The 27,154-nt window shown below is 55.0% G+C and overlaps 1 protein-coding gene across 1 annotated transcript; it reads right to left on the bottom strand.

The window, feature by feature from the left end:
- Window positions 1-280: 280 nt before the first annotated feature.
- Window positions 281-27,072, bottom strand: ZNFX1 (zinc finger NFX1-type containing 1). Its single transcript, XM_084851858.1, is given in 17 exon segments — window positions 281-464; window positions 467-2,819; window positions 2,936-3,037; window positions 3,344-3,454; window positions 3,583-3,728; window positions 3,812-3,966; window positions 4,040-4,176; window positions 4,326-4,520; window positions 4,627-4,815; window positions 5,193-5,336; window positions 6,095-6,243; window positions 6,389-6,507; window positions 7,201-7,540; window positions 7,543-8,569; window positions 8,572-9,023; window positions 25,838-26,010; window positions 27,017-27,072. Coding segments are annotated over 17 exon segments (5,937 nt in total). The 3' UTR covers window positions 281-375.
- Window positions 27,073-27,154: the final 82 nt, after the last annotated feature.

The following is a 27,154-nucleotide window of genomic DNA, read 5'->3' as shown; positions in this document are numbered from 1 at the left end:
GCCGCGCGCACTTCCCTGCCCAGTGCAGAGGCGTGCTCTGATCCCGTGCCTAACAAACGCAAACGGCTGATCACTGGCTGCAAAAAGCGTTTATTTGCAGTGGCAAAACCTGGCTGAAGCCCAGTCGCCAGGATGGGAACCCTTGTCTTCAGGGAGCGATTCTCTGCTCGCCAGCCAGGCCCAGAAGCTGCTGCCTCCTGGCTGGCCAGTCCAGAGCGATCCAGGATTTGATTCGGTGACGGACATCCCTTCCCACGTTCTGAGAAGACAGGCAAAGTGCAGGCAGGGAGGAGAGCCATTTCCAGAGGCCCGGGGGAGCCCAGCAGCGACCACGGAGGTGAGTCCAGCTGAAGCCGCAGGCAGGCCGGAGCCTTCCTAGTGGAGCCAGCGTGGCTCGGCCCCATCAAGCAGGTTGTTGGCCGCCTCCAACCAGGCAGCATGAGTGGCCCCGTCCATCTCGGGGCCAGCTGGTTGCTGCTCTCCAGCGTGTGGTTCGTGCCCCCAATGGCTTCCTGGCACTCAGGGCAGTGGCTCCTCTGCATGGCCCCCCCGCATTCACCAATCACGTAGATGTGCCCGTTTGGGCACTTGAACCAGTGCCCACGGATCCTCCCAGTGACGGCGGCCACAATCTGCACCCTCTCTGCCTCAGAGATGCCCAGCCCTGACCTGGGCAGGGCTGCGTCCAGGGCCTCCGCCTTGGCTTTCACCAACGCCTTGGCCTCCAGGGTGAACCTGCCAGGCCCCTCCAGGAGCTGCTGGAGCTCGCGGACCAGCCCTGCCAGGGAGGGGGCCGTCTTTCCTCCAGCAGCCTTGCACCTGGCCAGCAGCTCCACCAGGGAAGTCAGCCGGCGGAACTCGCGCTGGAGCTCGGAGAGCTCCTGGTGGGTGAAGCTGCGGCGAGGCCGCTCCAGCCAGCCCTCAACCTCCACCAGCCGCCTCCTCACTCCCGCCCACTCCCTGGGCTCCCCCTTCCTCACGGCCTTCCTCAGCTCAGCCAGCTGCGTGTAGAAGGCCAGCAGGTTCTCCACGAGCGCCAGGCCCTGGCTGCAGAGCGAGGGCTCCCCCAGCTCCCGCAGCAGCCGCTTGTACTGGTCTGGCAGCTGGCTCCGCAGGGCAGCTTTCTCTGCGAGCAGAGCCACCAGCCGCCGCCTGCTTGCCGCAATCTCCGCAGAGCAGCCTTGGATCCTTCCCTTCACCGCCTCTACCTCAGCCAGGCTCCTCTTCACCAGCGTGCCGTAGCGCAGGTTCCTCCGGATGGGGGTTTGGCAGCTGGGACAGACCTTGAGCTTGATGGCCACGCTCCCCTCCTCTTCCTCCCCATCCATGTAGCAGTCCAAGCCCGGAGCCTCGAAGATGTGGCCGCAGTCCTCCAGCTGCACGAAGCGGGCCCCTGGCTCGTCCTCGAAGCCAAAGAAGATCTGGGTCAGCTCCTCACGGTGGCACACGAGGCACTTCTCGGGGCAGGGCTCCCCGCACACCCCGGCGCAAGGATGCCCACAGGGGCGGCGCTCGGGGCAGGCCTTGTTGCAGCGGAGCCAGTCGCAGGACTCCCAGCACAGCTGGCTGCACCGGTGGTGCCGGCAGCGCCACTTGCAGGGCTCCATGCAGGGGGCGCAGGACTCGCTGCACGTCTTCTGGCAGCAGCTGTGGGCGCAGCGGTTCTGGCAGGGCTGCCTGCACGGGGGGCACTCGCTGGTGCAGGGCTGCAGGCACCTGTGGGTGCAGATCAACAGGCGCCTGCAGGGGCTCTGGCACTGCTCGTGGAAGCGGCCGCCGGAGCACGCGTGGCAGGAGCCGGGGCACTGGTGGCCGCACTCCAGGATGCTGGGGCACTTGGCTTCGCATGGCACAAGCCGCCCATCCGCCACGTCAGCAGCAGTGGAGCACGGCAGCTCCTGGCTGTGCCCACACTTCAGTGTAGCCACAACCATTTCCAGGCAGCGCCTGGCACATTCGCAGCCGCAGGTCAGCCTGCAGTTGTGTCCACATCTCAGGACTCTCCCGCAGGGCTCCTGGCAGCAAAAGGCCTCTGCGGGGGTCGAGCAGGGCACCTCCTGCTGGTGGCCGCACTTGGGAACGGTCTTGGGCACCTTCACCAGGTACTTCCCGCAAGGCTCAAAGCAAAGCTGGGGGCAGTGGTGGCCATCGTCACAGAGCACCTTCTGGCAAGGCTTCACACACCAGAACTCCCTGTGCTGGGGGTCATCGGGGTGGCACGCCCGGGGGCAGACGTGGCCACAGCTCAGCCGGGCATCACAGGAGCGACTGCAGCCCCCCTCGGGAACCTTGCCGAAGTCTGCTGCCTGGGCCACCTCCGTCTTGGTCTTGGGGTGGTTCTGACAGGAGAGCAGCAGAGCTCGGCCGACACGGTCCTCGTGCAGCGTGTGCAGGATCCTGCTCCAGAGCAGGACCTTGCTCAGCATCGCCATGTTGCCAATGCAGTACAGCCCCTTCTTGGCCCGGGAAAGGGCCACACAGACGCGGTTTGAGGCCTGCAGAAAGCCCACCCGCCCCTCCGGGTTGCTCCGCACCAAGGAGAGGAGGAGGAGGTCGTTCTCCTCTCCTTGGCACTTGTCCACCACGTGGACCTTCACGCCCTGGAAGGTCTTGGCCAGCAAGAACTTGCGCAGGAAGAAGAGCTGCCCCATGTAGGTGGTGAGGATGGTGACTTGGGAGGGCAGGTAGCCCTGGCACAGGAGGTACTTGCACAGCTCCACCACATACTGGGCCTCGTGTGGGTTCTGGTGGCTCCTGCCTTCCTGGATCTCCTGCTCGGGGAAGTTGTGCTCCACAAAGAAGAGGTTGGAGGAGACGCCCTGCAGAGGGGAAACAGGGAGAGGCTCATGTCCTGCACGTCCACAGGATATGGCAGCCGGGGGGGCGGGGGACTGAGCCATGGCAAATGTGCTCTTTGCTCAGCCCATGTCCTGACACTCATCTTGATGTTTTCATACTGGAGCACAGCAGCGTGGTTCTCCAGGTCCTGGTAGATGCCGGGTGTGAGGAGCCGGGCAATCTCTGGCCGCATGTGGTGCTGCAAGGCCAAGCCGGGGTTGCAAAGAGATGGGGAGGCAGCAGAAATAAGGAATGCTCAGGAGCCCCCCCCCCCCCCGCTTCAAAGTCCATGGTGGCAACCTCTGGGACCACGTAAAATGCTGAGACAGGCTGCGTCCTGACATCCCCCCCCCCACAAGAACACATGGTGTTCCCAGATTGCCAGAGAGGCACAGAAGGCCCCCCACCCCCCACTGCACAAAGGGCATTCCTGTCTGCTTATTTGAGAGAGACCCCCCCCCCCCCGAAGCCCACGAGGCCCAAGGCAGCCAGGGGTTCTGCTCACCTGGAAATTGAGGCGAACAAAAGGGAGGCTGACCTTCACCAGCCGCTCAAAGAGGGACACCTCCAGGTTGAAGTTCTTGGCCAGGTCGTACACGTTGGCGCTGGGGCACAGCTGCAAGAGAGGCACCCCCTCCTCAGAAGGCAGCCTTGCTGGTCTCCAGAAAGCCAAGCCTCCAGCTGAGCCCAGAGAGGCAGGCGTGGGCCTCCGTAAGGCACCAGAGGACCCCCGGGTGTGTTTACCTGCTGGTGGTCTCCAATGAGGATGAGGTGCTGGCAAGCGCAGCTAAACGTGGTGATGGTGTGAGCCTCCAGGACCTCTGCGGCCTCCTCCACAATGACCACACGAGGGGCCACCTGCTGCAGCACCTGCCGGTACCTGGCCGCTCCTGGCGGAAGATGGAAGGGCCACGTCATGCTGGGCCAGACGGGCCCCTGGGCTGGGCAGGGCCTTCAGCAGAGCCCCCCTCACCTGTGGTCGTCAGCCCCACGACCTGGGCCTCCTGCAGGATGCAGCGATCCTCCTGCAGGCGCAGCTCGGCCAGCCTCTCTGCTGCTGCCTGGTACTTCTCTTCATGGCCCAGGATCTTGTGCCGGATCTCAGCCTGGTATTTTTGCACCCAGTGCCTGTTTGGGGGGGGGATGAGTATGGGTGGCAGTGGCGGGGGGGCCCTCAGCCCAGCCCACGGAGTGGAGCTACCTGTAGAGCTGCCAGCGGGCGCTGAGGGTCAGGCCCCAGACATCCTGCACAGCCGCGGCGGCGGCCTCCGTCATCCCGTGCAGCTGGGCTCTCACCCTCTTCTTCATCTTCTTCTTCTGGCCTGGCTGGGCCTGCCCCTAGAGACGTGGAAGGGGGGTGTCAAGGCCACACCTGCCCATCAAACCAGCAACCCCGCTCCCCAGCCACTTGGTGGGCAGGCCAGAGAGGAGGGTCTGCGTGACACCCTGCCCCATCTGCGCGGCTGCGTGTCCCAGAGGCCCCACACCACAGTCGGGGAAGCGGGCTTCTCCACGCCGCCCAGCCAGGGTCGTCCCAGCGGGCTGCTGCTCCTGCAGTTCCATGGCCAGAAACAGATCGTCCAGCTGAACCCCGGCCCTCCCGGGCTGTCGCTTCCGGGGGCAGGGGCGGCCCGCTTCCTCGTGGTCCAGCAGCCGCTCGGCCGGAATAAGGTCCGCCTCCTCTGTGATCAGCGGCAGCTCCTCCTCCTCCTCTCCTCCAGAGCGCCTGCAGGATGCAGAAAGGCCAGCGGGTTGGGAGGCTCCAGGGCCCTTCTAGTCTCGGCCTGCCTGCTTGGCCCGCCCCACCCCTGCTGCCGCCTCCTGCTGGGACACCAGCTGCAGCCCCCCAGGGGAGGGCCTCTCACCTGCATCGTCTCCCCCAACCAGACCATCCCCAACGTGGCGGTAAAAAGGCTTGACGCCGAGGCCCAGCCAGTCCAGGATCAGGGAGTCCTTTGGGCCCATCCGTTCTGTGCCCTGGAGCAACAAGGCAGAGCTCATGCAGGCCCGCAGGGGGTGGACGCCTCCGCTCCAGGCCCCTGCTGCAGCAGGCCACGCCCGTCAGGCCCACCTCAGCACAGAACACCCGCCACCCCCCGCCTGACATCCAGGGCGCCCCATGCTCACAGGCCTTGAGGAGGTGTGGGCTGGGAACAGACAGAGGCCGGAAGGACCCTGCCTTCTTCCCACGGCCCTCTGCAGTCCCAGATGCCTTTTCAGGGGAGGTGGATTCCCAAGACCCAGAGGCAGGGGCTGTGCCCCCCCGCTGTTCCCCTCCTTGCCAGCCCAGGGCACCACGAGTTCAACTGTGCGCAGGGGCCCAACGGGAGTAGCCTGCGCTCCCCCCTCCTCACCCAGCCCTGCGCGAGTCTGTCCCAGTGCTGCCTGGAGATGTAGCTCCTCAGGTGACGTTCGTGCAGGACTCCTTGCAACCCACGCTCCAGCAGAGCCACTCCTCTCCTCAGCTCGAACTCGGCTTCCCACATCTGGCTGGACACCTGCCCTTGGGAAAGAGGCAAGGAGCTCACTGGAGCCCAAAATCAGGGCCCCCAGAACTGAGGCAGCATCGGCAAGGCTCACTGGGGCGGGGCGGCCCTGATCTCACTGCCTCTGCTAAATGCCCCAACTGGCCACTCACGGTGGCGAAGAGCTTCCCACAAGCCACGCTCCTCTCTCCTGCCCATCTGTCGCCACCCCTGCTGAAGGCAGCCTGGCTGGAGGGCAGCCTTGCGCTCCCTTCCAGGCGGGGCGCTCATTCCTCTGCCCTCGCGGGGCAGGGCGGGCTGCGCCTGCCCTCCTCTCCCGACGCCTGCTGTGCTGGCCGGGCAGATGGGAGCTGCAACCCAAGAGCATCCAGGGGGCCACATGTCCCCGGCCAGGATGCGCACAGCCTCTGCAGGTGTCTTCGGGGCAGCTTCGGCGAGACCCTGCCCGCCCGCCCAGCCAGCACCCAGGCCTGCTTTGCAGAGGCACCCTGGAGAGCCCTCCAGCCCCGGCCAGCGCTTCCTTGGCCTTCGCTTCCGCTCTCTGTGGGACCCTCAGCCCCCCCCCGAAGGGCATTCCGCCAATCGGGCCAAGTAGCAGACCCGGCAGCCTTCCGCGCCCAGCTCCTGGGCTCCAAGGCACATGCAGAAGCGGCTGGGGCCCTGAGGTCAGCGCTCTTCTTGGCCCAGTGTGTGGCGGTGGCCCACCACACACCCAGGCAGAGCAGGGGGCCGGTTCCCGTGAAGCCGCAAGACCCCTTCCCTGCCCAGACATCACAGTAGCCCAGGCGAAGGTGGCGGGGCAGCTCTTTCTGAAATTTGCATCTGTTCCGAAGCTCACGCAGAGTGAACTGCTTCAGGGCCTCGCTGCTGCTCCTCCCACCCACGCGCACGATCCCCTTCTTCTGGAACGCGCAGATTCCTTTGGAGGAAGCATTGCAAACACGAATGTACAAGAGGACCCGGCCAGGGTCTCCCCACCCCCTCCCAGGACAGCCGTCCGGCCCAGCGACGCAGGTGCTGGAGTGCTTGGAGGGGCCCTGGGCGGGGCGAGTGCCAGCACCCACCTTCCAGGAACTGGTCCAGGGCATGGTTTGTGTAGCAGACGACCAGGATGGGAGACTTCCCCCAAACAGCTCGGTTGCTCAGCAAGGCTTCCACGATCTTCAGTCCGACATAGGTCTTCCTTGTTGAGGGCAGCAAAAGCCCCATCACGGCAGGCGCACAGAGGCCACTTCAGCCACCCCAGGGACTCCACGAGCCACAACTTTTGCTCTCACCCTGGAGGAAACGGCTCTCTTTCAGGCCAGAAACTAGAGCTTCCATCTGTTTCCGGCACCGAGGAGAGCCTGGAGCCCAGAAGGGCCTTTGCTCCCCCGCCACTGCCTAAGACCTCCCCCACAGCCCCTTCCCTCCCTCCAGTGGGCGCCGCTTCCTTCCTCTGTGAATACTCCAGGTGCTGCACACAGCCTGGGTGAAATCATAGAATCATAGAACAGTAGGGTTGGAAGGGGCCTACAAGGCCATCGAGTCCAACCCCCTGCTCAATGCAGGAATCCAAGTCAGAGCATCCCTGACAGATGGCTGTCCAGCCTCGTCTTGAACGCCTCCAGTGGGGGAGAGCCCACCACCTCCCCAGGGAATTGGTTCCATTGTCGTATTGCTCTAACAATCAGGACGTTTTTCCTGATGTTGAGCTGGAATCGGAGGAGGCCCTTTGGTCTCAGCAGCCCCTGCTCAGGTGAGAGGGGAGCAGATTGCCCCAACTCATGTCCTGCTTGTGGGCTTTCTGTGGGCAGCTGGTTGACCACCGAGTGAACGGAATGCTGGCCAAGATGGGCCTTGGTCAGCACCAGGGCTCTTTCGATGTGCTTATGACTCACCTGTCCCAGGAGGCCCCTGGACAATGGCCAGCTCCTTGGTCAGAGCGAGCTGCAGGGCTTGCAGCTGGGACTCGTCAAGGCCCAAGGCTTCCTTGGTCGGCCACTGGTGAGGCTCGAGGATGTCAAACCAGCTCCCTCCCAGGCCTCCAAGGTCTTCTGGCACATCTTCCCCTGGAGCGACAGGCTCTTTCACCAGGCACCGGAGGTCATAGGTGCTGGAGCCCCCTCCTTCCAGATAAGCCGGGGCTCCCACATCTGCCTCACACTGCACAATGTATTTCTGGAAGGGGATGTCCTCCTCCTGGATCTCCTGCAGGCCCTGCAGTACATGCCGTTGGCCTCAAAGTAGGCCGTGGTCTCCACCATGAGAAAGGAGTCGGACGGCTGGACTTCGGCCAGGAGGGGCCAGCTGTGCTCACTGAAGGACAAGTGCACAAAGCCCTTTTGCAGGTCCTGGCTGTCCCGGTGAGAGACAGTGGCAAACAGGAATGTCTCAAAGTTGTCCTTGGACATACAGACCAGGGAGCCGTAGAGCAGGCGCTTGGAGTTCTCCCACTGGACAAACTTCAGGTCCTTGGTGTCAAACGCCACCTTGTAGTCAATGCCGTTCAGAGAGCAGAGGGGTGCGAGGATGTGGGCATCAAAGTAAACCCGGATATCGTCAAATCTCTTCTTCCACAGGCCTCTGTCCGCAAAGCACTGGAGGAGCTGCACGATGCCTTCCCTCAGTGGCCGGACAAAGTCCTCCCTCAGGAGCCGGAAGTGGGTGTCCAGGTAGATGGCTGGGCTCTCGAAGGGCTAGGAGAGGATGTTGGGGCGGAGGCAGGGCTTCTCATCGAGGTGCACCTCATCGTACATGGGGTAGATGGACATGGTGCGGTAGTCCTCCCCCTGGCCGGGAGCCATGGGCACCATCAGGGTGCAGCTGTCCACCCGCAAGGTGCCCTCCCGCCTCTTCTCCTGCAGATGCTGGATGAATGCCTCAACTTTCTCCATGTGCTCCTCCTCCGCTGTGAAATCCACACCTGACGCTCGCAAGGCGTTGACAGACGCTGGCAAGAGGGCCATCAGCATGGCCACTTTCTGGATGGAGCTGGCAGGGAAAATGCTGACCAACTCCTGGACCAGCGTCACGATGTTGCCAATGTGCTCGGGGTACTGCTGTCGCACCACTGGTGCGGCCTCGGTCAGCATGTCTGATACATACTGCGGAAGGCAGATCTTGAGGAAGTTGGACTCCTTCACCAGGCCCATGAGCTGCTGGATGCTCTGCCGGTCAATGCGAGAGCAGCAGGCCTTCCGAAGAGCTCAGCAGAGCAGCTGGAGGAAGGCTGGCCTCATGGAGGTCTGAGAAAGCACCCCCCCCCCAGGCCCCTGCTGGAGGCCAGGGTGATGGCCACCTTGGAAGGGTCTTTCTGGAGGAGCTCCTCCAGGAACACACACCCAATCCTCCAGGGCCGCCGTGCTGGGAGCAGGGAGCTGCCTCGCCCAGGGTCTTGCGGGCCGGGAGGGAGTTTTCTCTTGTCGCCAGCAGTCCCGTGGAGGCTCCCGTTTCCTCTGGTCTTCATGGCCTGCTCTTTCCACTGCCTCCTTGGTCCATCCTGGGTTGATCTGCTCCCGCCATTCTGCCTGCCCTCCTGGAGCAGGGCTCCACCAGAGCCAACGATCTTTTCCTCCCTTGGCTCACAATGGGGAGGAGGGTGCCCACGGGCCCGAGGGCTTCCTCTAGGCTGGAGTGCTCCTCTCTGAGGAGGGGTGTGTGGCCCCTGTCTGGCCCCATTTGGGTCTGGCTGCTGGTGTGCGTCTTTGTCTCGATGGGCTGCAAAAACAGGAAGAAACAGAATTAGTCCCTGGCCTTGCCAGTGGAAAGCCAAATCTGTAAGCCTCTCTTACCTGGGGCCTCTGTAGTGGGTTACACCAGAAGATGGCAAGGAGTATAGTGAGTTTCCACAGTCACGTTCCACACAGTTTGTTAGGTGCATAGAGGCCTGTGCTAACATAGTACAGAAGGCAGCTTCTAGGTATTTAAGTGGGCTGTCTCACACGGGAGTGCTGGTGCCAGACAAGGCCAGTTCTATATGTCAACAAACGTGAAGCTGTTTGATTCTCGCCAGGTCCCTCTGGTCCCTCAGATAAGAGCGTGGTGCTACATCTTGCTGGTGAGTGGAGAGTCTTAGACTGGCATTTTCCTTCCTCTTTCTGTTGAGGAAGGAAAATTTATTGCCTTGACTGTGATGCCTTATGCATCCACTAGGGCATGGAAGGAAAGGTATATAACTGTTGCTTAAAGCATGCCAAGCTGGTCTCGCTCCGAGGGGATTTTGTGCACATACCAACTTGGAGAACGGACTGTGGTCCGTGGAGAGGTGTCCTGTGTATCTTGATTGGGGCCCAGAGACACGTGTAGCTGTGGGGGCAGTTGATAGCTCTGGTCAGCATAAGGGACGCGAGAGGTTCTTTGCCTTGCTCTGTTTCTGCATCCATTTACTATCACAGTAATCAGTAAACTGATCCATTTGTGGATCCCTTTGGCTTATCCCAAATCTATTTCGACAAGGTTTCTGACAAGGCCAGGGCCCCAGATTAACACAGCCTCCTTCCCCGCTGGAGTCTGTGCATGAGGAGACATCTCCCCTCCCACCTGGCCAAAGCAGAGGCTCAAGGCTGGATTAACCCAGCAGGTACAGTTGTGGGCAATGGACAGAGCCACAATGGTGAGGCCTGGATGCAGCCTGGGTAGGGTCACGTGCAGCTTCCCAACACGTGAGCAGAGTCACCATATCATAACAGAGAAAAAAATGTGCATTCTTGGCAGCGTAGGCTTGTTCTCCAGAGTCCTGTGCTTCTGGGCTTGTTCTGTTTAGATGCTGTAGCAGTCAATTAACGTTGTTCTAAAGTAAAACCCTCTTGTGAAAGAAGCGCTGTACGTCATCCTGCCACTGCCACCAGATGCAACAGAACAGTATGTGGGTTATCCCACCTATGTTTCTTTTTTTCTTTTTTCTTTAATTAACTTTGAAGCTTGGGTCTATGGAACTCACTGCCACAGTTTTAAATAAAGTTCCCAATTAGACCTCACCACTAGGGAATGCTGTCTCAACTATAAAATCTTTAACTCCTGCCACTAGAATAAACCTTCTCTACCTAAAAGAAACTCAGTAGCCTGGTTCCTATGGCATAGCACAGGACTGGCCGGTGTCCCTCTAAGGCCTCCTGCCTCCGCCAGTGAGGAACAGCATCTCCCCCACACTGGGGGGGGGCTCGTCGCCACAAGCAGGCCAGCCTCTGCTGGTGAAGGCCAGTCACTCTGCCCCACTGCCACCGTGGCCACTGCAGGCCAAGCCCTCGTGAGCCCTTTTGCCGGCAGCACCGCAGCCTGGGACGGCCGCAGCCTGGATGGCTGGTGCAGAAACCGCCCTTGGTGCACACCAGGTTCCATGACGACCACCCCGCCCCAGGAAGAAATAGCCTCGCACTGGTTCAGTATCACCCTTCCGGCCTCTCCGGCTGCACAGGCAAGATGGCCACCGCCGCCAGGGTACGTGACAAGGCAGCAGATCCTCTTTCAGCCCAAGAGCCAAATTCCATTTCAGAGATGCTCAGGGCTGCATTCCAGTGGGGGGTGGGGCCAAAAACATACCAGCCTAGTTTAGCTTGACACTCTTCCTGCCACAAACCCAGCCTTAGAAGCGGCATTTCGACCTGTTAGACTGGGGAAAAAACTGCACAGCAGCTGAGAAGCTGCAGCTGGGGATGGGAGAAATGGGTTGAGGAGGACAAAGGCAGCAAGGGGGCCTGCTGAGATGCTGTATTGGCCCCAGGAGCATAACCAAGTCACCTGTAGTGTTAGAGGGGCCTAGAGATCCACAATGCCTCGCTTAAGTTCATTATTAGTGCAATTCCCTTGCTGGTAAGCCTCTGAACATGTGCAGATGAGCGAAAGGGCCGATAGCGCGGCCTAGCACATTCCATACTAACAAGTGAGAGTGTTATCAAGCACTCTGCCTGGGAAGTGAAGTTTGTTTACCTTAAAGCTACAGGTGGCTGTGCTGAGAACCAAGTACTGTTAGTCTATGCTGAGACTGAACGATAGGGGGCGCTTGCTGCTGTCATGCTGCCTGATTGCTAACAAGTATGGTATAAAACCCATTGTACCCCATGGCTCTGGGTTCAGAGAAGCTGTCTGATCCAACCATTGGGTACGCCTGTGTGCTGGAAGTTAGCCAATAAAATACTCTTTGTAAGTAAACCTGGATCTGATTTATCACTATCTTGGCACCTCTAAATTAAGAGGTCGAAGCCCATGGCCGGGGCAACACAGATGCTGTGCAGTAAGGCTGGCCTACCAAGCAACAGTGGCAGGGCAGGGTGTCCTTTGGGTTGCCATTGGGAGGGGTGGCTTAAAAGGCTCGTGCATGCAGCCTCCTGCTGCCTGGCTCAGGTGTGCCTGCAGGGTGGTGGTTCCCCTGCCTGGGCTCCTGCAACCTCCTCAGCATCAAGTGTAAGGTGGCCCTCCAGACCATGGCAGTTCCTGGGGGTCTATGCATGGGGAGGCAGGGCGGTGGTGGGGAGACAAAATGCCCTGTGCTGCAGGGGGCTGCCTGCTGTGGCTGAGTGGGGAAGGAGCTGCCCTGTGGCGCTTGCAGAATGGGTTTCAGGGCTGGGGGCTCCCTCCTTTGTCCCCAACATGAATGTTACTTTTTCTTGGTACACAAGGAGTGAGTGGGTCCTGTTGCCCCCTTCTGCCTGGTAGGTCCCATGCTTTATGGGGGTAGGAAACCTGTTGCCCTCCAGATGCTTTGGCATACAACTCCCATGGCCAACAGTCAGTGACTGTGGGAGTTGTGGTCCAAAGCACCAGGAGTGGGGCTGTGCTGGCCTTGTGGCGAGGCCAGTCGTATGCTGGCAGCGTGCCTGGACAGCTGTCAGGGCAGTGCCCCCTCAGAGTCTGTGTGGCCTGTGGAAGCGCCCTTGCCACCACATCCCCTGGGGCAGTGCCTAGGATCACTGGATTGTTGTCTGACATTTTTGCATTTTCCTCTGGAGTTTTTTGTTCCACCTCCGCCCCCGGGGGGGGGGGGGGCTGAACAGGCTTTGGCCGCCCTCCCGCCAGCGCCTTACAGGACCTGCCCTGAAGGAGGCGAGGAGCCCTCCACCACCTTGCCCCGCCCCGTCTTTTTCATAGCCTCCCAGAGCTGGCAGGTACCTCAGAGATCATCTAGACCGACTCCTGCTCAATTCCCCCCAGCTTCTGCCTAAATGCGTCCCGCGGCGGAGAGCGCCCCCGCCCCAGCTGCCGAACAGCCCTCCTAGGTAGGACGCGTCCGCTGGTGCTTTGCCGAGACCCGTTTCCCCGCCCGTCCTACCCCCGGAGCAGCAGAGGCCGAGCCTGCTCCACCTCCGTCCAGGGCAGCCCCGCCGAGGTCTCGAGGCCGCGGTCGCGCCTCCCGGCCTCCCCGCCCTGCCCAGGCCCCCCCTCGACCGTCCCGGGTGATGCCGCCCCGCCTGCCCCGGGACCCTTTCCACGGCCCTCCCGCCCCGTCGTGGGTCCGGAGCGCCCGGGACAGGGGGCGCCTCTCGCCCCCGGCAGCGCGGCACAGCGCCGCTCTCACCTCTGCGGCGCCCGCGGGGGGCTGCCGCGGCCGGCCCCTCCGCCCGCGGCCACCCATGGGCACCGGCGGGGCGGGCGGGCGCGTAGCGGAGCGGCCGGCGGTCTCGCGCTGCTCTGGCCGCGCCGTCGCCGGCGGACTGGCTGCGCGGGGCGGTGGCGCTCTCGCTCCCCGGCTCCTCCGCCCGCCCGGGCGCTCCGGCTCTCGCGTTCGGTTCCCTCGTCGGGGCAGCGAGGGTTCACAGGAGGGCAACAAAGATGATCAGGGGATTGGAAACAAAGCCCTGTGAAGAGAGACTGAAAGAACTGGGCATGTTTTGCCTTGAGAAGACTGAGGGGAGATAAGATAGCACTTTTCAAGTACTTGAAAGGTTGTCACAGAGAGGACGGCCAGGATCTCTTCTCGATCATGCCAGAGTGCAGGACATGGAATCATGGGCTCAAGTTACAGGAAGCCAGATTCCAGCTGAACATCAGGAAAAACTTCCTGACTGTAAGAGCAATATGACAATGGAACCAATAGGGAGGTAATGGGCTCTCCCACGCTGGAGGCATTCAAGACGAGGCTGGATAGCCATCTTTCAGGGATGCTCTGACTTGGATTCCTGCATTGAGCAGGGGGTTGGACTCGATGGCCTTGTAGGCCCCTTACAACCCTACTATTCTATGATTCTATGAGGTATATGATGTCTACAGGATTCCCACAGTCCACAAGGGAGGTGACTTGATCCAAAAATGAGATCAGATTCGTCTGGCAGGATTGGTTCTTGACAAATCCATGTTGGCTTCGAGTAATCACTTTCAAGGTGCTTACAGATGGATTGCTTTATCATCTGCTCCAGAATTTTCCCAGGGATTGATGGCAGACTGACTGGTCTGTAGTGATGGGGTGCTGTATTTCGGAGCTGGTTATCTGAGCAGGAGGTGCACCGTCTTTCTCTCGGACGAGAACAGATAATAGGCTAATTCACTGAGAATTTTATAGAGCAAGTGTGTAAAATTGTCAGAAAGTATACACACTGCTGCCCCCCCTTCTCCAAGGCCTTTCTTTTTTGGCAGCAAAAAAGTTTTCTCATAGTACAGAAAGAAGCATTCCTTATCACAGTGAAGAGCGAGTGTGGTGCATTGTTTTAACTTCTGTTGGTAAGAAAAAATGTGGCTTTTACTCTGTGTGAATACAGCTATGAGAACAAACTCTAAAATTATGAAAATTGCCAATTTTCTAGCAAATCAGCATACTTGTGCTATTGATTACTGTATTCTTACTGCATATGATTTTGGGCAAATTCACATCTGACTGCTTGCCATTCTTCTGAAACTAAATCTAATACACTCCCCCCTTGAATTCTCACAGATTCTATATGCAGTTGTTTATTAAACAATTTAAACAAATAATATATAATTAAGCTTGCTAGGCTAAATACAAAGCAAAAAGACAAAGCGAGAAAATAATAACTATAATATAACAAGGTGATAATGTATAACACATAGGATTTCAAATCCACTATTACCTCAGTGTACTAATATATCTCACCAGTGACTTTCAATTAAAGTTTACACTTACTTAGACCACTTCAAAATATCATTCTCATCTTGACAGCATCGTTCTAGCATATGCAGCATCTCTCAACAAACCTTCAGTTTAGCTTGCATTTTCTTCTTTCTGAAGTAACACTTACTGGTACACACAGAAGGTTGAGCCTAAGCTACAATACATGTTCAGACACATTAGCTAATACATGACCATACAGACGATCCTCGGCCAACACTCATTCTATTGCCAGTCACACACAGTCATTGCATCTTGATTTTTACATGGGAGAAGCTGCTGCTGCTGTAGCTTTTAGGTGGCATATAGGACAATTGGTCTAGCAGACTCAAAGGACGGGCATTTGACGACTAAGAGGAATAAAAAACTCACACTCTCACATGGCAAGAACAATAGCCACAAATACAGATATAAAGACATTTTCTCTAAAAGCAAAAACAAAGTTACTGTGTACATTGAACACATTATTCACATTTATGCAACTTGCTTGATCTAAATCATTGTGGCACCTTCACCTCTTAGGGGATTGACTCAATCGATTCTACCCTTATCTGCTACTACAAGGTGGGGAAGAAAGGCCATGGATGGTCAGTGTACTGAGAACAACCAGCCAGTCTTTTTCGACATTTGGGCCTGATTTTGGAGTTGTGCAACATCTTCAAAAGTTGTCATGGGAGACTGGTTTATTGCTGAAAGGAATAAGGCAGTAGCCCTAGAGAGGGCAAAAAGTTCTGCCACTTAAGCAGAAGTACAGTTAGGCAAAATAATTTTGTTCTATTACAACATGGGAAGTACAGACAGCATTTATTTGACAAGACCCGTCTATAAAATACACACGAACTACATTAGTCTCTATGTCCAGCCTCTATGAGGCTGGACAGCCATCTGTCAGGGATGCTCTGACTTGGGATTCCTGCATTGAGCAGGGGGGTGGACTTGATGGCCTTGTAGGCCCCTTCCAACCCTACTATTCTATGATTCTATGATAGTCATTGGCTCATCTGAAAAACAATCATAAGGGATATTTTCAGAAGGATCAGGTAGCAAAGAAGCAGAATTTAGAGTATAGAGTAATATAACTGCTAGAGAGAAGCAAAATATCATACCTGAAGAGGTGTGATTGAGATAGGTGCAGTCTTTTTTAAAATTATTTTTATTTATTTATTTATTTATTTATTCATTTCTATACCGCCCAACAGCTGAAGCTCTCTGGGCGGTTTTAAGTAGAAGAGCTGCTACTGAGGTACACAAAGAGTAAAAGGAGAATATAACACACTATTTTCAGAGGCTTGAACAAGGAAGGCAGCGGCTGCAGAATCAAGGAAAGTACTGGAATATGTTACTGGTCAGTTCTTTTCCATGCTTTTAGGCAAGCACGCTAAGAGCACTTTTTTTCCCCTTCATAACAAAAGATAGTGAACAGAATAATTGGGAAGCCCAAGTTGTTTTAGAACAGTGCTTGTTTTGGAGCAGTGGAAACCGCTTCAGCTTTAGAAGACGGAAAGTGGCTCAGAAATATCTGAATATACTCTGTCAAGGAGCAAAGATAGTACATCTAAGTTTACACAAAAGGTCTCGGGTCAATAGAAAGAATAGGTTACAAACCTCTGGGCTGTCTTAGAAGTTTTGAGAAGGAGGGGGAGGAGGGAGAAGCCGCTTGGAGGTGTGATGTGTTTCCATCAGCTGGCCAGGCTGGTGGGGACACTTATTTTTCTAATTCTCAGCTTGGCTACAGAAAAGTGGCAGCAATGCTGGAATATATTTTTCAAGAACGTCTTTAGACAATCCATGTAGTCTGCTATAGTCTCAGTTTTGTTTTGCTTACAATTGATTTTTTTTTTAGCCTAATGAGTTTTCTGCAGCATCTGATCGTAGAATCATAGAACAGTAGGGTCGGAAGGGGCCTACAAGGCCATCGAGTCCAACCCCCTGCTCAATGCCCAGTTCTTTCAGTCTCTCCTCATAGGGCTTTGTTTCCAGTCCCCTGATCATCTTTGTTGCCCTCCTGTGAACCCTCTCCAGCTTGTTTGCATCCTTCTTAAAGTGTGGTGCCCAGAACTGGACACAGTACTCCAGATGAGGCCTAACCAGTGCTGAGTAGAGGGGAACTAGTACTTCCCGGGATTTGGGAGCGATGCTTCTATGAATGCAGCCCAAAAGAGCATTTGCCTTTTTTGCAGCCACATCACATTGTTGGCTCATATTCAGCTTGTGATTCCTTCTCGCTTGTAGTGTTGTTGAGCCACGTAGTCCCCATCTTGTAACTGTGCATTTGGTGTCTTTTTCCTAGGTGAAGAACCTGGCATTTCTCACTATTAAATTTCATTCTGCTGTCTTCTGCCCAGCGCTGCAGTCTATCAAGATCACTTTGAATTTTGTTTCTGTCTTCCAAAGTATTAGCTATCCCTCCCAATGTTGTGTCATCTGCAAATATGATCAGCATTCCCTGCACCTCCTCCTCCAAGTCATTAATAAAAATGTTGGAGCACTGGGCTCGGGACTGAGCCCTGCGGTATCCCACTCATTACTTCTCCCCAGTTTGAGAAGATCCCATTGAGAAGCACTCTTTGAGTCCGATTCTGTAGCCAACTGTGGATCCACTGGATCGTTGTTTCATCTAGCCCACTTTGCTCATCAGGATATCATGGGGCACTTTGTCGAAAGCTTTGCTGAAGTCGAGGTATGTTATGTCCACAGCATTCCCACAGTCCACAAGGGAGGATACTTGATCAAAAAATGAGATCAGATTCGTCTGGCAGGATGTATTCTTGACAAATCCATGTTGGCTTCGAGTAATCACTGCATTGTTGTCAAGGTGCTTATAGAAGCATAGCTTCCAAATCCCGGGAAGTACTAGTTCCCCTCTACTCAGCACTGGTTAGGCCTCATCTGGAGTACCTTGTCCAGTTCTGGGTGCCACACTTTAAGCAATACGACAATGGAACCCATTCCCTAGGGAGGTGGTGGGCTCTCCTACACTGGAGGCGTTCAAGACGAGGCTGGACAGCCATCTGTCAGGGATGCTCTGACTCGGATTCCTGCATTGAGCAGGGGGTTGGACTTGATGGCCTTGTAGGCCCTCCTATTCTATGATTTGGCCAATTTGCTTGTTCTTTTAATCTAGTGTGCACTTCTTGGCGCAAAATAACTCGCGTGAGTTGGTTCATGCTACCACAGTTAGGATTTTAACAAGTGATCACTGTTTTTCTGAGCTTTTTGTGGCTTTTCTGACGTTTCAAAATTTGACTTGGTCTTTCAGTTTTTCTTGGGAGTCCTTAACACTCCACTACCTGGGACTTAGGTGACTTTTGTTGTTGTTGACGTCTCACCATAGAATCATAGAATAGTAGGTTCTATTATAATAGTAGGTTCTATTATAATAATATTATATTATTATATAATATAATAGTAGGAACTATGGTTCATAGAATCATAGAACCATCCCAATCAAAGGATGCATTCTCATTGACCCTGTGCCACCTTGGACTCAGAGATTCCAGGGCTCCCTTTAAATGCACAATTCTGTCCAAATCAAAGGTCCCAACCAAGGGAAATTGTTTGGATGGGTCAAGTGCCATTTGTCCAAAACTTGCAAGTCTTAGGTCCGTAATTCCTGTACATGTAGAATCAGAGAATCATAGAATAGTAGGGTTGGAAGGGGCCTACAAGGCCATCGAGTCCAACCCCCTGCTCAAGGCAGGAATCCAAGTCAGAGCATCCCTGACAGCTGGCTGTCCAGCCTCATCTTGAAGGCCTCCAGTGTGGGAGAGCCCACTACCTCCCTAGGTAATTGGTTCCATTGTCGTATTGCTCTAATAGTCAGGAGGTTTTTCCTGATGTTCAGCTGGAATCTGGCTTCCTGTCACTTGAGCCCATTATACCATTTCCTGCACTCTGGGATGATCAGGAAGAGATCCTGGCCTTCCTCTCTGTGACAACCTTTCAAGTACTTGAAGAGTGCTATCATATCTCCCCTCAGTCTTCTCTTCTCAAGGCTAAACATGCCCAGTTCTTTCAGTTTCTCTTCATAGGGCTTTGTTTCAAGTCTCCTGATCATCTTTGTTGCCCTCCTCTGAACCCTCTCCAGCTTGTCTGCATCCCTCTTAAAGTGTGGTGCCCAGATCAGTACTGGACACAGTACTCCAGATGAGGCCTAACCAGTGCTGAGTAGAGGGGAACTAGTATTTCCCCGGATTTGGAAGCTATGCTTCTATGAATGCAGCCCAAAAGACCATTGGCCTTTTTTGCAGCCACATCGCATTGTTGGCTCATATTCAGCTTGTGATCGACAACCATTCCAAGATCCTTCTCGCCTGTAGTGTTGTTGAGCCACGTATCCCCCATCTTGTAACTGTGCATTTGGTTTCTTTTTCATAGGTGCAGAACTTGGCATTTATTCCTATTAAATGCCATTCTGTTGTTTTCTGCCCAGCGCTCCAGTCTATCCAGATCACTTTGAATTTTGTTTCTGTCTTCCAAAGTATTCGCTATCCCGCCCAATGTTGTGTCATCTGCAAATTTGATCAGCATTCCCTGCACCTCCTCCTCCAAGTCATTATTAAAAATGTTGAAGAGCACCGGGCCCAGGACTGAGCCCTGCGGTACCCCACTCATTACCTCTCCCCAGTTTGAGAAGGTCCCATTGATAAGCACTCTTTGAGTCCGATTCTGTAGCCAACTGTGGATCCACCGGATCATTGTTTCATCTAGCCCACTTTGAGCTAGTTTGCTCATCAGGATATCATGGGGCACTTTGTCGAAAACTTTGCTGAAGTCGAGGTATATGATGTAGACCGTGGGAATGCTGTAGACAAGGGAGGTTACTTGATCAAAAAATGAGATCAGATTCGTCTGGCAGGACTTGTGTTTGACAAACCCATGTTGGCTTCGAGTAATCACAGCATTATTTTCAAGGTGCTTACAGGTGGATTGCTTTATCATCTGCTCCAGAATTGTCCCAGGGATTGATGTCAGACTGACTGGTCTGTAGTTCCCAGGTTCCTCCTTTTTACTCTTTTTGAAGACAGGGACAACATTAGCCCTCCTCCAGTCATCTGGCACTTCCCCCGTCCTCCATGATTTCTCAAAGAGAATAGACAGTCGTTCTGAGAGCTCTTCTGCCATTCCTTTATGACTCTAGGATGCAGTTCATCTGGCCCTGGAGATTTGAACTCATTCAAAGTCATTAGGTGTTCCTTGACCATATGCCTATCGATCTCAAGCTGCTATCCTGCCCCTTCAGCCTGTACTTCGCCTTTGCCAGGGGGGTCATAGACCCTCTTTTGGGAGAAGACTGAGCCAAAGTAGGAATTGAGCACCTCTGCCTTTTCTTTGTCATCTGTTATCGTTTTGCCATCCTTATTTAATAGCTGAACCACCATTTCTTTCCTCTGCCTTTTATGATGCACGTAGCTGAAGAAAGCCTTTTGGTTGTTTTTAGCATCCCTCGCTAACCTCAGCTCGTTCTCAGCTTTAGCCTTCCTGACGCCATCCCTGCAATTCTGTGCTACCTGCCTGTACTCTTCCTTTGTTGCTTGGCCTTCTTTCCACTTCCTAGATGTGTCCTTTTTTGTTTTCAGGTCATCCCTAAGCTTTTTGTGAAGCCACATTGGCTTCTCTGTTGTCTTCCACCTTTTCTTCTTGTTGGAATTGTTTGTGATTGTGCCTTAAGAATTTCCTTTTTTAAAAGCTCCCACCCATCTTGGACTCCTTTTCTCATTAGCGTCGCTTGCCATGGGACCTTACTGATCATTGTTCTGAGTTCATTAAAATCAGCTTTCCTAAAATCCAGGGTACGCGTTTTGCTTCCCTTAGAACCAAGAACTCAAGTACAACATGGTTGCTTTCCCCCAGAGTTCCTGTAACTGCTACTTTATCCACTAAGTCATCTCTGTTGGTTAGGATCAAGTCAAGGATAGCTGATCCTCTAGTTCCTTCCTCTACTTTCTGTAGGAGGAAGTTATCCGCCACACTAGTCAGGAATTTCCTGGAGGGGCCATGTTTTGCAGAACTTGTCTCCCAACAAATATTGGGGAAATTGAAGTCCCCCATTACTACTACATCATGCTTCCTTAAAACATTGGCTATTTGCTTTTCAAAAGTTTCATCCTCGTCTTGTCCTTGATTGGGTGGCTGGTAGTATTGGGTGGCCGGTAGGCCAGAGTCTCCCACTACCACCGCTCTTCGCTTCTTGTTGTAGGCCTGGGTTTCATCGCCTCTGCTTGACTGACCTTCAGCCTCTTGCTCACTCTCATGTAGGTTCCCCTGTGATTCTTCCTCTGCAGGCTGTCCTCCAGTCTCATCCGCATGTACCTGGAATCAGTTCCACAGCTCCACTGCCTCCACTGGTGCAGAGTGGCGTCTAGTTCTTCTTCTCCTAACTGTCCCCTTTTCCAAGGCATATCCTCTACTCCATTTTTCTTTACCTCAGCATTTCCCACTGCCTCATCTTGCTCTTGCTCTTCAAGCTTCTGGTCTTCCCTTTGCTGCTATAGTTCCCCCATTCTATCCAAGAACTCTTCGTGTTCTCTTATTCCCCGGAGGGTCGACAGTCGCCGCTCCAGTCCACTTACTTTTTCTTCCAGCAGCGTGATCACCTTGCACTTGTTGCAGGTGTAGGCCACATTGTTCTCAGGCAAGAAAACAAACATTGCGCACACCTTGCAGGTCACCACCACTGGAGAGTCTTGTCCTTCCATAGCCTCTTTTCCCTTTTTTGTCTAGCTTTGTGATTGTTCTAGACTAGCCTGTGCCTGCTCCTCTACTCAGTAGAGGTTAAAAGCAGAGTCCCACCAGTGTGGAAGTGTGTGTTACAAGACAAATAAATGAAAAAAAGTTAGTTAAAATATAATAATAAAAAAAATGAAATTAAAAAAAATGTTAGGGACCTCCCCCTTGACCTCCCCTGCTGAACTCCCCTGGCCAACTCCTGTTTGCTTCCCCCGTTTGCTCGCTCTGGTCGCTCGCTCTCTGGGAGCTTGCTTGCTTCTGTAGTCCCTGGACCAGCTGGAGCAGCTTGCTCTGCTCTGCTCAGCTCAGCTGGGAGGCGGGAAACAATTGAAGGCATCCCTTTTGGAGCTACAGAATTTCTTTGGAAGCCGACCCCATCCTCAATTCACACAGGAGCACACAGGAAAACAATCAAGTCCTCTCCACAGGTTGCAAGAAACAAAAGGCACTGCCAAATTCCAAGGTACAGTCAGAGAGCGACTCCCACTGAATCGGAGGCACGATCAGTAACTCACAGTCTAGGGAGCTCATACCATGGCAGGGAGTGAAGGAAAGGTCGGGTCACTCACTGCAATCTCCGTTCATTCAGGAATGATGTATTCAGGAGGTCCGTGCCTTGTTGGCCGGCTCATACCATGGAGGGAAGAAGGAAAACTCACTCACACAAGGTTCCAGTGACTATAATTTGCCCTGCTTCTCTTTACCTGAATTCATACCAGGCAACTCTCGTTCTATTCTTTTCCTCAGTTCACACAAGGCAACACCCATTCACCTGACACCATATCCCACAGACCTCTACAACCCCCCCCAAACGAACAAAAACAAAACAAAAATTTACCATGTGCTTAAATTGCTGACTGTCTCTATAAAGGTGGCATCCCGTCAGCCAAGACTGAATTGTTCCACAGGCAGCCTCACACTGAGTCCCAGACTCAGAGATTTCAAAAGGTCTCTCACCTTGTCTGGGATGTTCAGTGAATGGCGATCCAAACTGGTTCAATTCTCCTCAGCATTTGGGATCCGAGTCACGGCACCAAATTGTTAAGGAAATATCCAAGGCAGGTTAGGTTGAAGAGACAGAAATTTATTAAAGCATAACACGGCCGTGGGAGAGATAGACAAAACCGTCTCTCCCCCCCGCAAAGAAAATAGGATGCATCTAGACAGACTGAAGGTTGGAGAACAAAGGAAGACACACTACACATGCTCAGAAACCAATTAGTGCTCAGCACAGGCTTATCAGCACAGCGGCCTTCTTATCTTTAGGGATGAGTTACTTTGGTGGATAGGAATTTCTTGCTTATGAGCAAGTTACAGTTGCCTTCTTGTGGTCACACACCCAGATACAATCCCATCAGGCACCTCGCCTGAACCAAGCTGCTTACAAGGCCGGGTCAGGCCCACCTTCACGGCACCGTTCAGTAGCTGCCCCAGGCCATGGTCCATATTGCTCCCTCAGACATTGCCATTCCTGGCCATTTTTCTTCAATATGGACTATTGCCTGGAACGGGCATCAGAATGTGGTTTCTGTGGATGTGTTGTGGCTTATTGCATCCCTGCCATGGAGTTATGTGTGACTGATTAGTTTGGTTGATTTTGCTCATTTGGAAGGCGCCGTTCTGGGCTGTTCTGTTCCATATGTATTCTGGGCATTATGGGGTTAATAATAATACAATATTGCAAGGGTTTTAGTCCTAAATTATTGTTATCAAGTGTTTCTAACACGTGCCACTATTTTGGGCATGGTTTTTCAATGTAAAGGGGCCGTTCCGGCCTGTTCCATTCCGGCTCTTCACTGTCCCCTCACATGAGGGAGGAACCTGTGGGCGGTCTGGTGCTTTGGGCATGAAGGAGATGGCCTCAGAGTATGTCTTTTCTCAGTGGGTCCCCTGTTGTGTGATTTACACAGATGTATGATTTACTTGGCGATTCTTTTGATGGTAGAATGGGCAGTGCTTATTGTATCCCTTGTTTGGAGATTTGAAAAGGGTTTTGATTATCTAATTGGGTTCGATGATGATGGCAGACTTGATTGCTATCTTGATGGCTTTTGGGTTGGTTAAGGATGCTGGTTTGAAACTCAACATTAAAATAACGAAGATCATGGCATCTGGCCCCATCACTTCCTGGCATATAGAAGGGGAAGAAATGGAAGCAGTGACAGATTTTACTTTCTTGGGCTCCAAGATCACCGCAGACGGTGACTGTAGCCATGACATTAAAAGATGCTTGCTCCTTGGGAGGAAAGCTATGGCCAACCTAGACAGCATAGTAAGAAGCAGAGACATCACCTTGCCGACAAAGGTCCGTCTAATCAAAGCTATGGTTTTCCCAGTAGTAAGGTATGGCTGTGAGAGCTGGACTCTCAGGAAGGCTGAGCGCCGAAGAATTGATGCTTTCGAACTGTGGTGCTGGAGAAGACTCTTACGAGTCCCCTGGACTGCAAGGAGGTCAAATCAGTCCATCCTAAAGGAAATCAACCCTGAGTGCTCATTGGAAGGACAGATAGTGAAGCTGAAGCTCAAATATTTTGGCCACCTAATGCGAAAACTCTCTGGAAAAGACCCTGATTCTGGGAAAGACTGAAGGCTAAAGGAGAAGGGGATGGCAGAGGATGAGATGGCTAGATAGCATCACTGATGCAATGAATATGGACTTGAGCACGCTCCAGGAGAGAGCGCAGGACAGGAAGGCCTGGCGTGCTATGGTCCATGGGGTCACGAAGAGTTGGACACGACTGAACAACAAAGGATGTTAGACCTGGTAATGCTTTGATTTTATCTGATTCTCTTTTGGGATAGCTTCCAAATCCTGGCAAGTACTAGTTCCCCTCTACTCAGCACTGGTTAGGCCTCATCTGGAGTACTGCGTCCAGTTCTGGGCACCACACTTTAAGAAGGATGCAGACAAACTGGAGAGGGTTCAGAGGAGGGCAACAAAGATGATCAGGGGACTGGAAACAAAGCCCTGTGAAGAGAGACTGAAAGAACTGGGCATGTTTAGCCTTGAGAAGAGAAGACTGAGGGGAGATACGATAGCACTCTTCAAGTACTTGAAAGGTTGTCACAGATAGGAAGGACAGGATCTCTTCTTTGTCATCCCAGAATGCAGGACACAGAATAATGGGCTCAAGTTACAGGAAGCCAGATTCCGGCTGAACATCAGGAAAAACGTCCGTACTGTAAGAGCAATACGACCATGGAACCAATTAGCCAGGGAGGTGGTGGGCTCTCCCACACTGGAGGCCTTCAAGACGAGGCTGGACAGCCACCTGTCAGGGATGCTCTGACCTGGATTCCTGCATTGAGCAGGGGGTTGGACTCGATGGCCTTGTAGGCCCCTTCCAACCCTACTATTCTATGATTCTATGATTGCTGGCTATTCAAGCTGCAGATACGGCTTACAAGAATTAAGTGGTTAATGAAATATGGTCTGTGAATACGGAACTTGGTTCTGTGGGAATCTGGCTTGGGTTTTCTTGGATACCTGCACATATTGGGATAGCGGGAAAATGAACTGGCTGATTCATCTGCAGAAAATGCTTTTGCAGTACTCTGTTGCTTATGTCTCTTTGCCTCTGTCCCAATGCTGTCTTTGGAGGGAAATGTTTAAAGAATGGCAAAGTCGGTGGGAGAGGGATGAGGATTTTCAGAGCTTTAATCAGGTAGGTCAAGCGAAACGAGTTTGGCTTCTTCGGGGGCTAACAGGGCACTGCGGCACACAGTAACCGTCTCGGCAGCGGGTGGGCGAGTTCAGACCTTTGTGAGGTTTGCGGGGCACTGCGAGCGACAGATCGTGTCCTTTGGGGCTGCTTACGGTACAGGGATGAAGGAGCGGCTCTTCTTTGCTTGTCGGCTACTGGGGAGCTCGGGCTGGTAATCCGGGAGGAGCGCGGCGCGGCCGTTCCCCGGGTCGGCCTCGGGCCTCCAGCATCACCGGCGCTCGGCGCGCCTCGCGAGCTCGCGGCGCGGCGGCCTCCGGGAGGCAGGGCGGCGGTTCTCTCCAGCCGCCCGTAGGGGGCGGCAGGGGGGCTTTGCGGCCTTGCTCCGCCGGAAAGCCCGAGCAGAGGCCTGCCGGCGGCCTGGCCTGGCCCCGCCTCGCCTCCTGGCGGGACGCAGCGGGCGGGCGGGCGCGTGGCGGCGGCGGCGGCCTCCCTCCCAGCTACGATGGAGCGCGAGGGCGGCCTGGCGCCCGGCCGCGGCGGGCCGGAGGAGGAGGCGACGGACTCGGGCTCCGAGGCCGAGGTGGGCGGCGGGGCGCGGGGCCTCGGCCGGCGGGAAGGCGGCCTCCCCCCGAGCGGGCCCGCCCAGGCTCTGAGCGCCCTTTCTTCGCAGGAGCCGGGAGCCCCGGGCCGGGGCCGGGGCCGCCGCGGAGGCCTCCCCGGGGACTTCGCTTCTGGGTTCGTCTTCGCGGAGGAGGAGTGCGCGAGGCCGGGCGGCGGCGGCGCGTGGGCCGCGGCGCTGGGCCAGCTCAAGGGCAAGGTGAGGGAGGCCGCCCTGCCCGTGGCGGGCGCTCCGCGCAAGGGCCTCCCGGAGGCCTCCGGGCGACGGCGCGCGGCCTGGACGGGCCCACGCGGGCTGGGCCGCCGCGCCTCCGGCAGCGCGGTGAGGCCCCGGGGCCCGGGCCCGCCCTCCGCGCCGGCGAGCCCTGCCGCCCGGAAGGCCCCGGGCCCTCCCCGTCGTCCCGAAGCATAGGGGAAGGTCGCCGGGCACCCCGCGCCCCCGCTGGGACTCGCGCCCCGCTTACCTTGTTCGCTTACTCTGCCTGCCCAGAGATCAGCCACTAGCCTGGATGAGAAGATCGCGACAGTGAGGAGGAAAAGGAAAGCCCAGGTGAGACACGTGCTCGGATCGTGAGGCCTCGCACTGCGGTGGGGCCCCGGCGTCTTCCGCGCCGCGAGTGCGGAGGGGCCAGTTTGTCTGCGGGCCAGGAGCAGGCGCACAGAGCCGCCAGCGTGTGTGGTGCTTTGTAGGGTACAAGAAGACCCCCCCCCCCCCCCCGGAGCTCACAGTCTAAGATCTGACGTGGGAACCCACAGAGGAGAGGAGCAGAGGCGGCAGCGCGGGTAAACTGGCGAGCAGTAAGCAGTGGTTAGACTTGCATGTGCTTAAGCGTAATCATGGGCTAACCTGCAGCAAGGTCTGGGAACTAAGGGCTGGAAACGTTGAGTTTTGAAGAGGGATGTGAAGGAAGCAAGAGAGGTGGCATCTTATAACTGTTATGGGAGGCAGCCCCAAGCATCCAGGTCAGGAAGGGAAATGGAGCAGAGTCTTGGGAGGGAGCAGGAGACATTTTGGATGGTGGTGGGGCTTGAAGAATGAAGGTTATGGGTACAGGCGTATTGGAACATAAGGGCAGAGAGACAAGGGGGGACAAAGCCAGGGAGGTAGGGGCAGGGAGTTTTGAAGCTGAGGTTGAGTGACTGCCCATATCCCTACAGCAGCTAGATCGGTCATAGGCGACCAGTCCCTGAATAGGACCTTATATGTAGAACATGAAAGTGGCAGGAGGGTGATGAGGAGCATATGGGATACAAGTGTGTCCTGTGCTTGAGGTGCCCGCAGTATGGTTGCTCCTTTTTGTAGTGGCTCTTAACGGAGCACCGTGCAGTTTTTCTGCTCTTGGATCTGTGGCTGCACCATTCTGTTCAGGATGGGGTGAACATAAGAAATGCCAGACTAATTCCCCTAGGAGAAGCAGACAAACCAAGGAACGCGCCCGGGGGATGGTGGAGAGGCTACGCACCTGGATGAGAACAAGGCAAGCGCTGGAGGTGGTGGTGAGGAGCAAGAGGATTTGGGCTCTGACTGCTCCTCAGCGGACGAGAGCATCTTCACCAAAGCTGGTAACTATAGCAGGGGGTGTGCTGGTGTGGCACTGGGGTGTGGGGAGAAGTCAGCACATGTTTTCCTTTGTGAGTCATACGTTGGGTCCAGCTGAGAGCGAGCCTTGGTCTCTGGCTTGCCAGGCAGCCTGTCCATCCCTGTGGACAGATTCCAGGAGAGCACTTCGGCATCTTTACTGTTTTAGCAAGAGTAGTCCCATGGTGACATCTTAAGGACC

The sequence above is a fragment of the Heloderma suspectum genome, chromosome 4 (genome assembly GCF_057233095.1).
Source record: "Heloderma suspectum isolate Gila_16-S chromosome 4, 16-S_ref, whole genome shotgun sequence".
In the NCBI taxonomy this organism is placed as follows: Eukaryota; Metazoa; Chordata; class Lepidosauria; order Squamata; family Helodermatidae; genus Heloderma; species Heloderma suspectum.
This window is presented reverse-complemented; position numbering and strand designations above follow the sequence as displayed.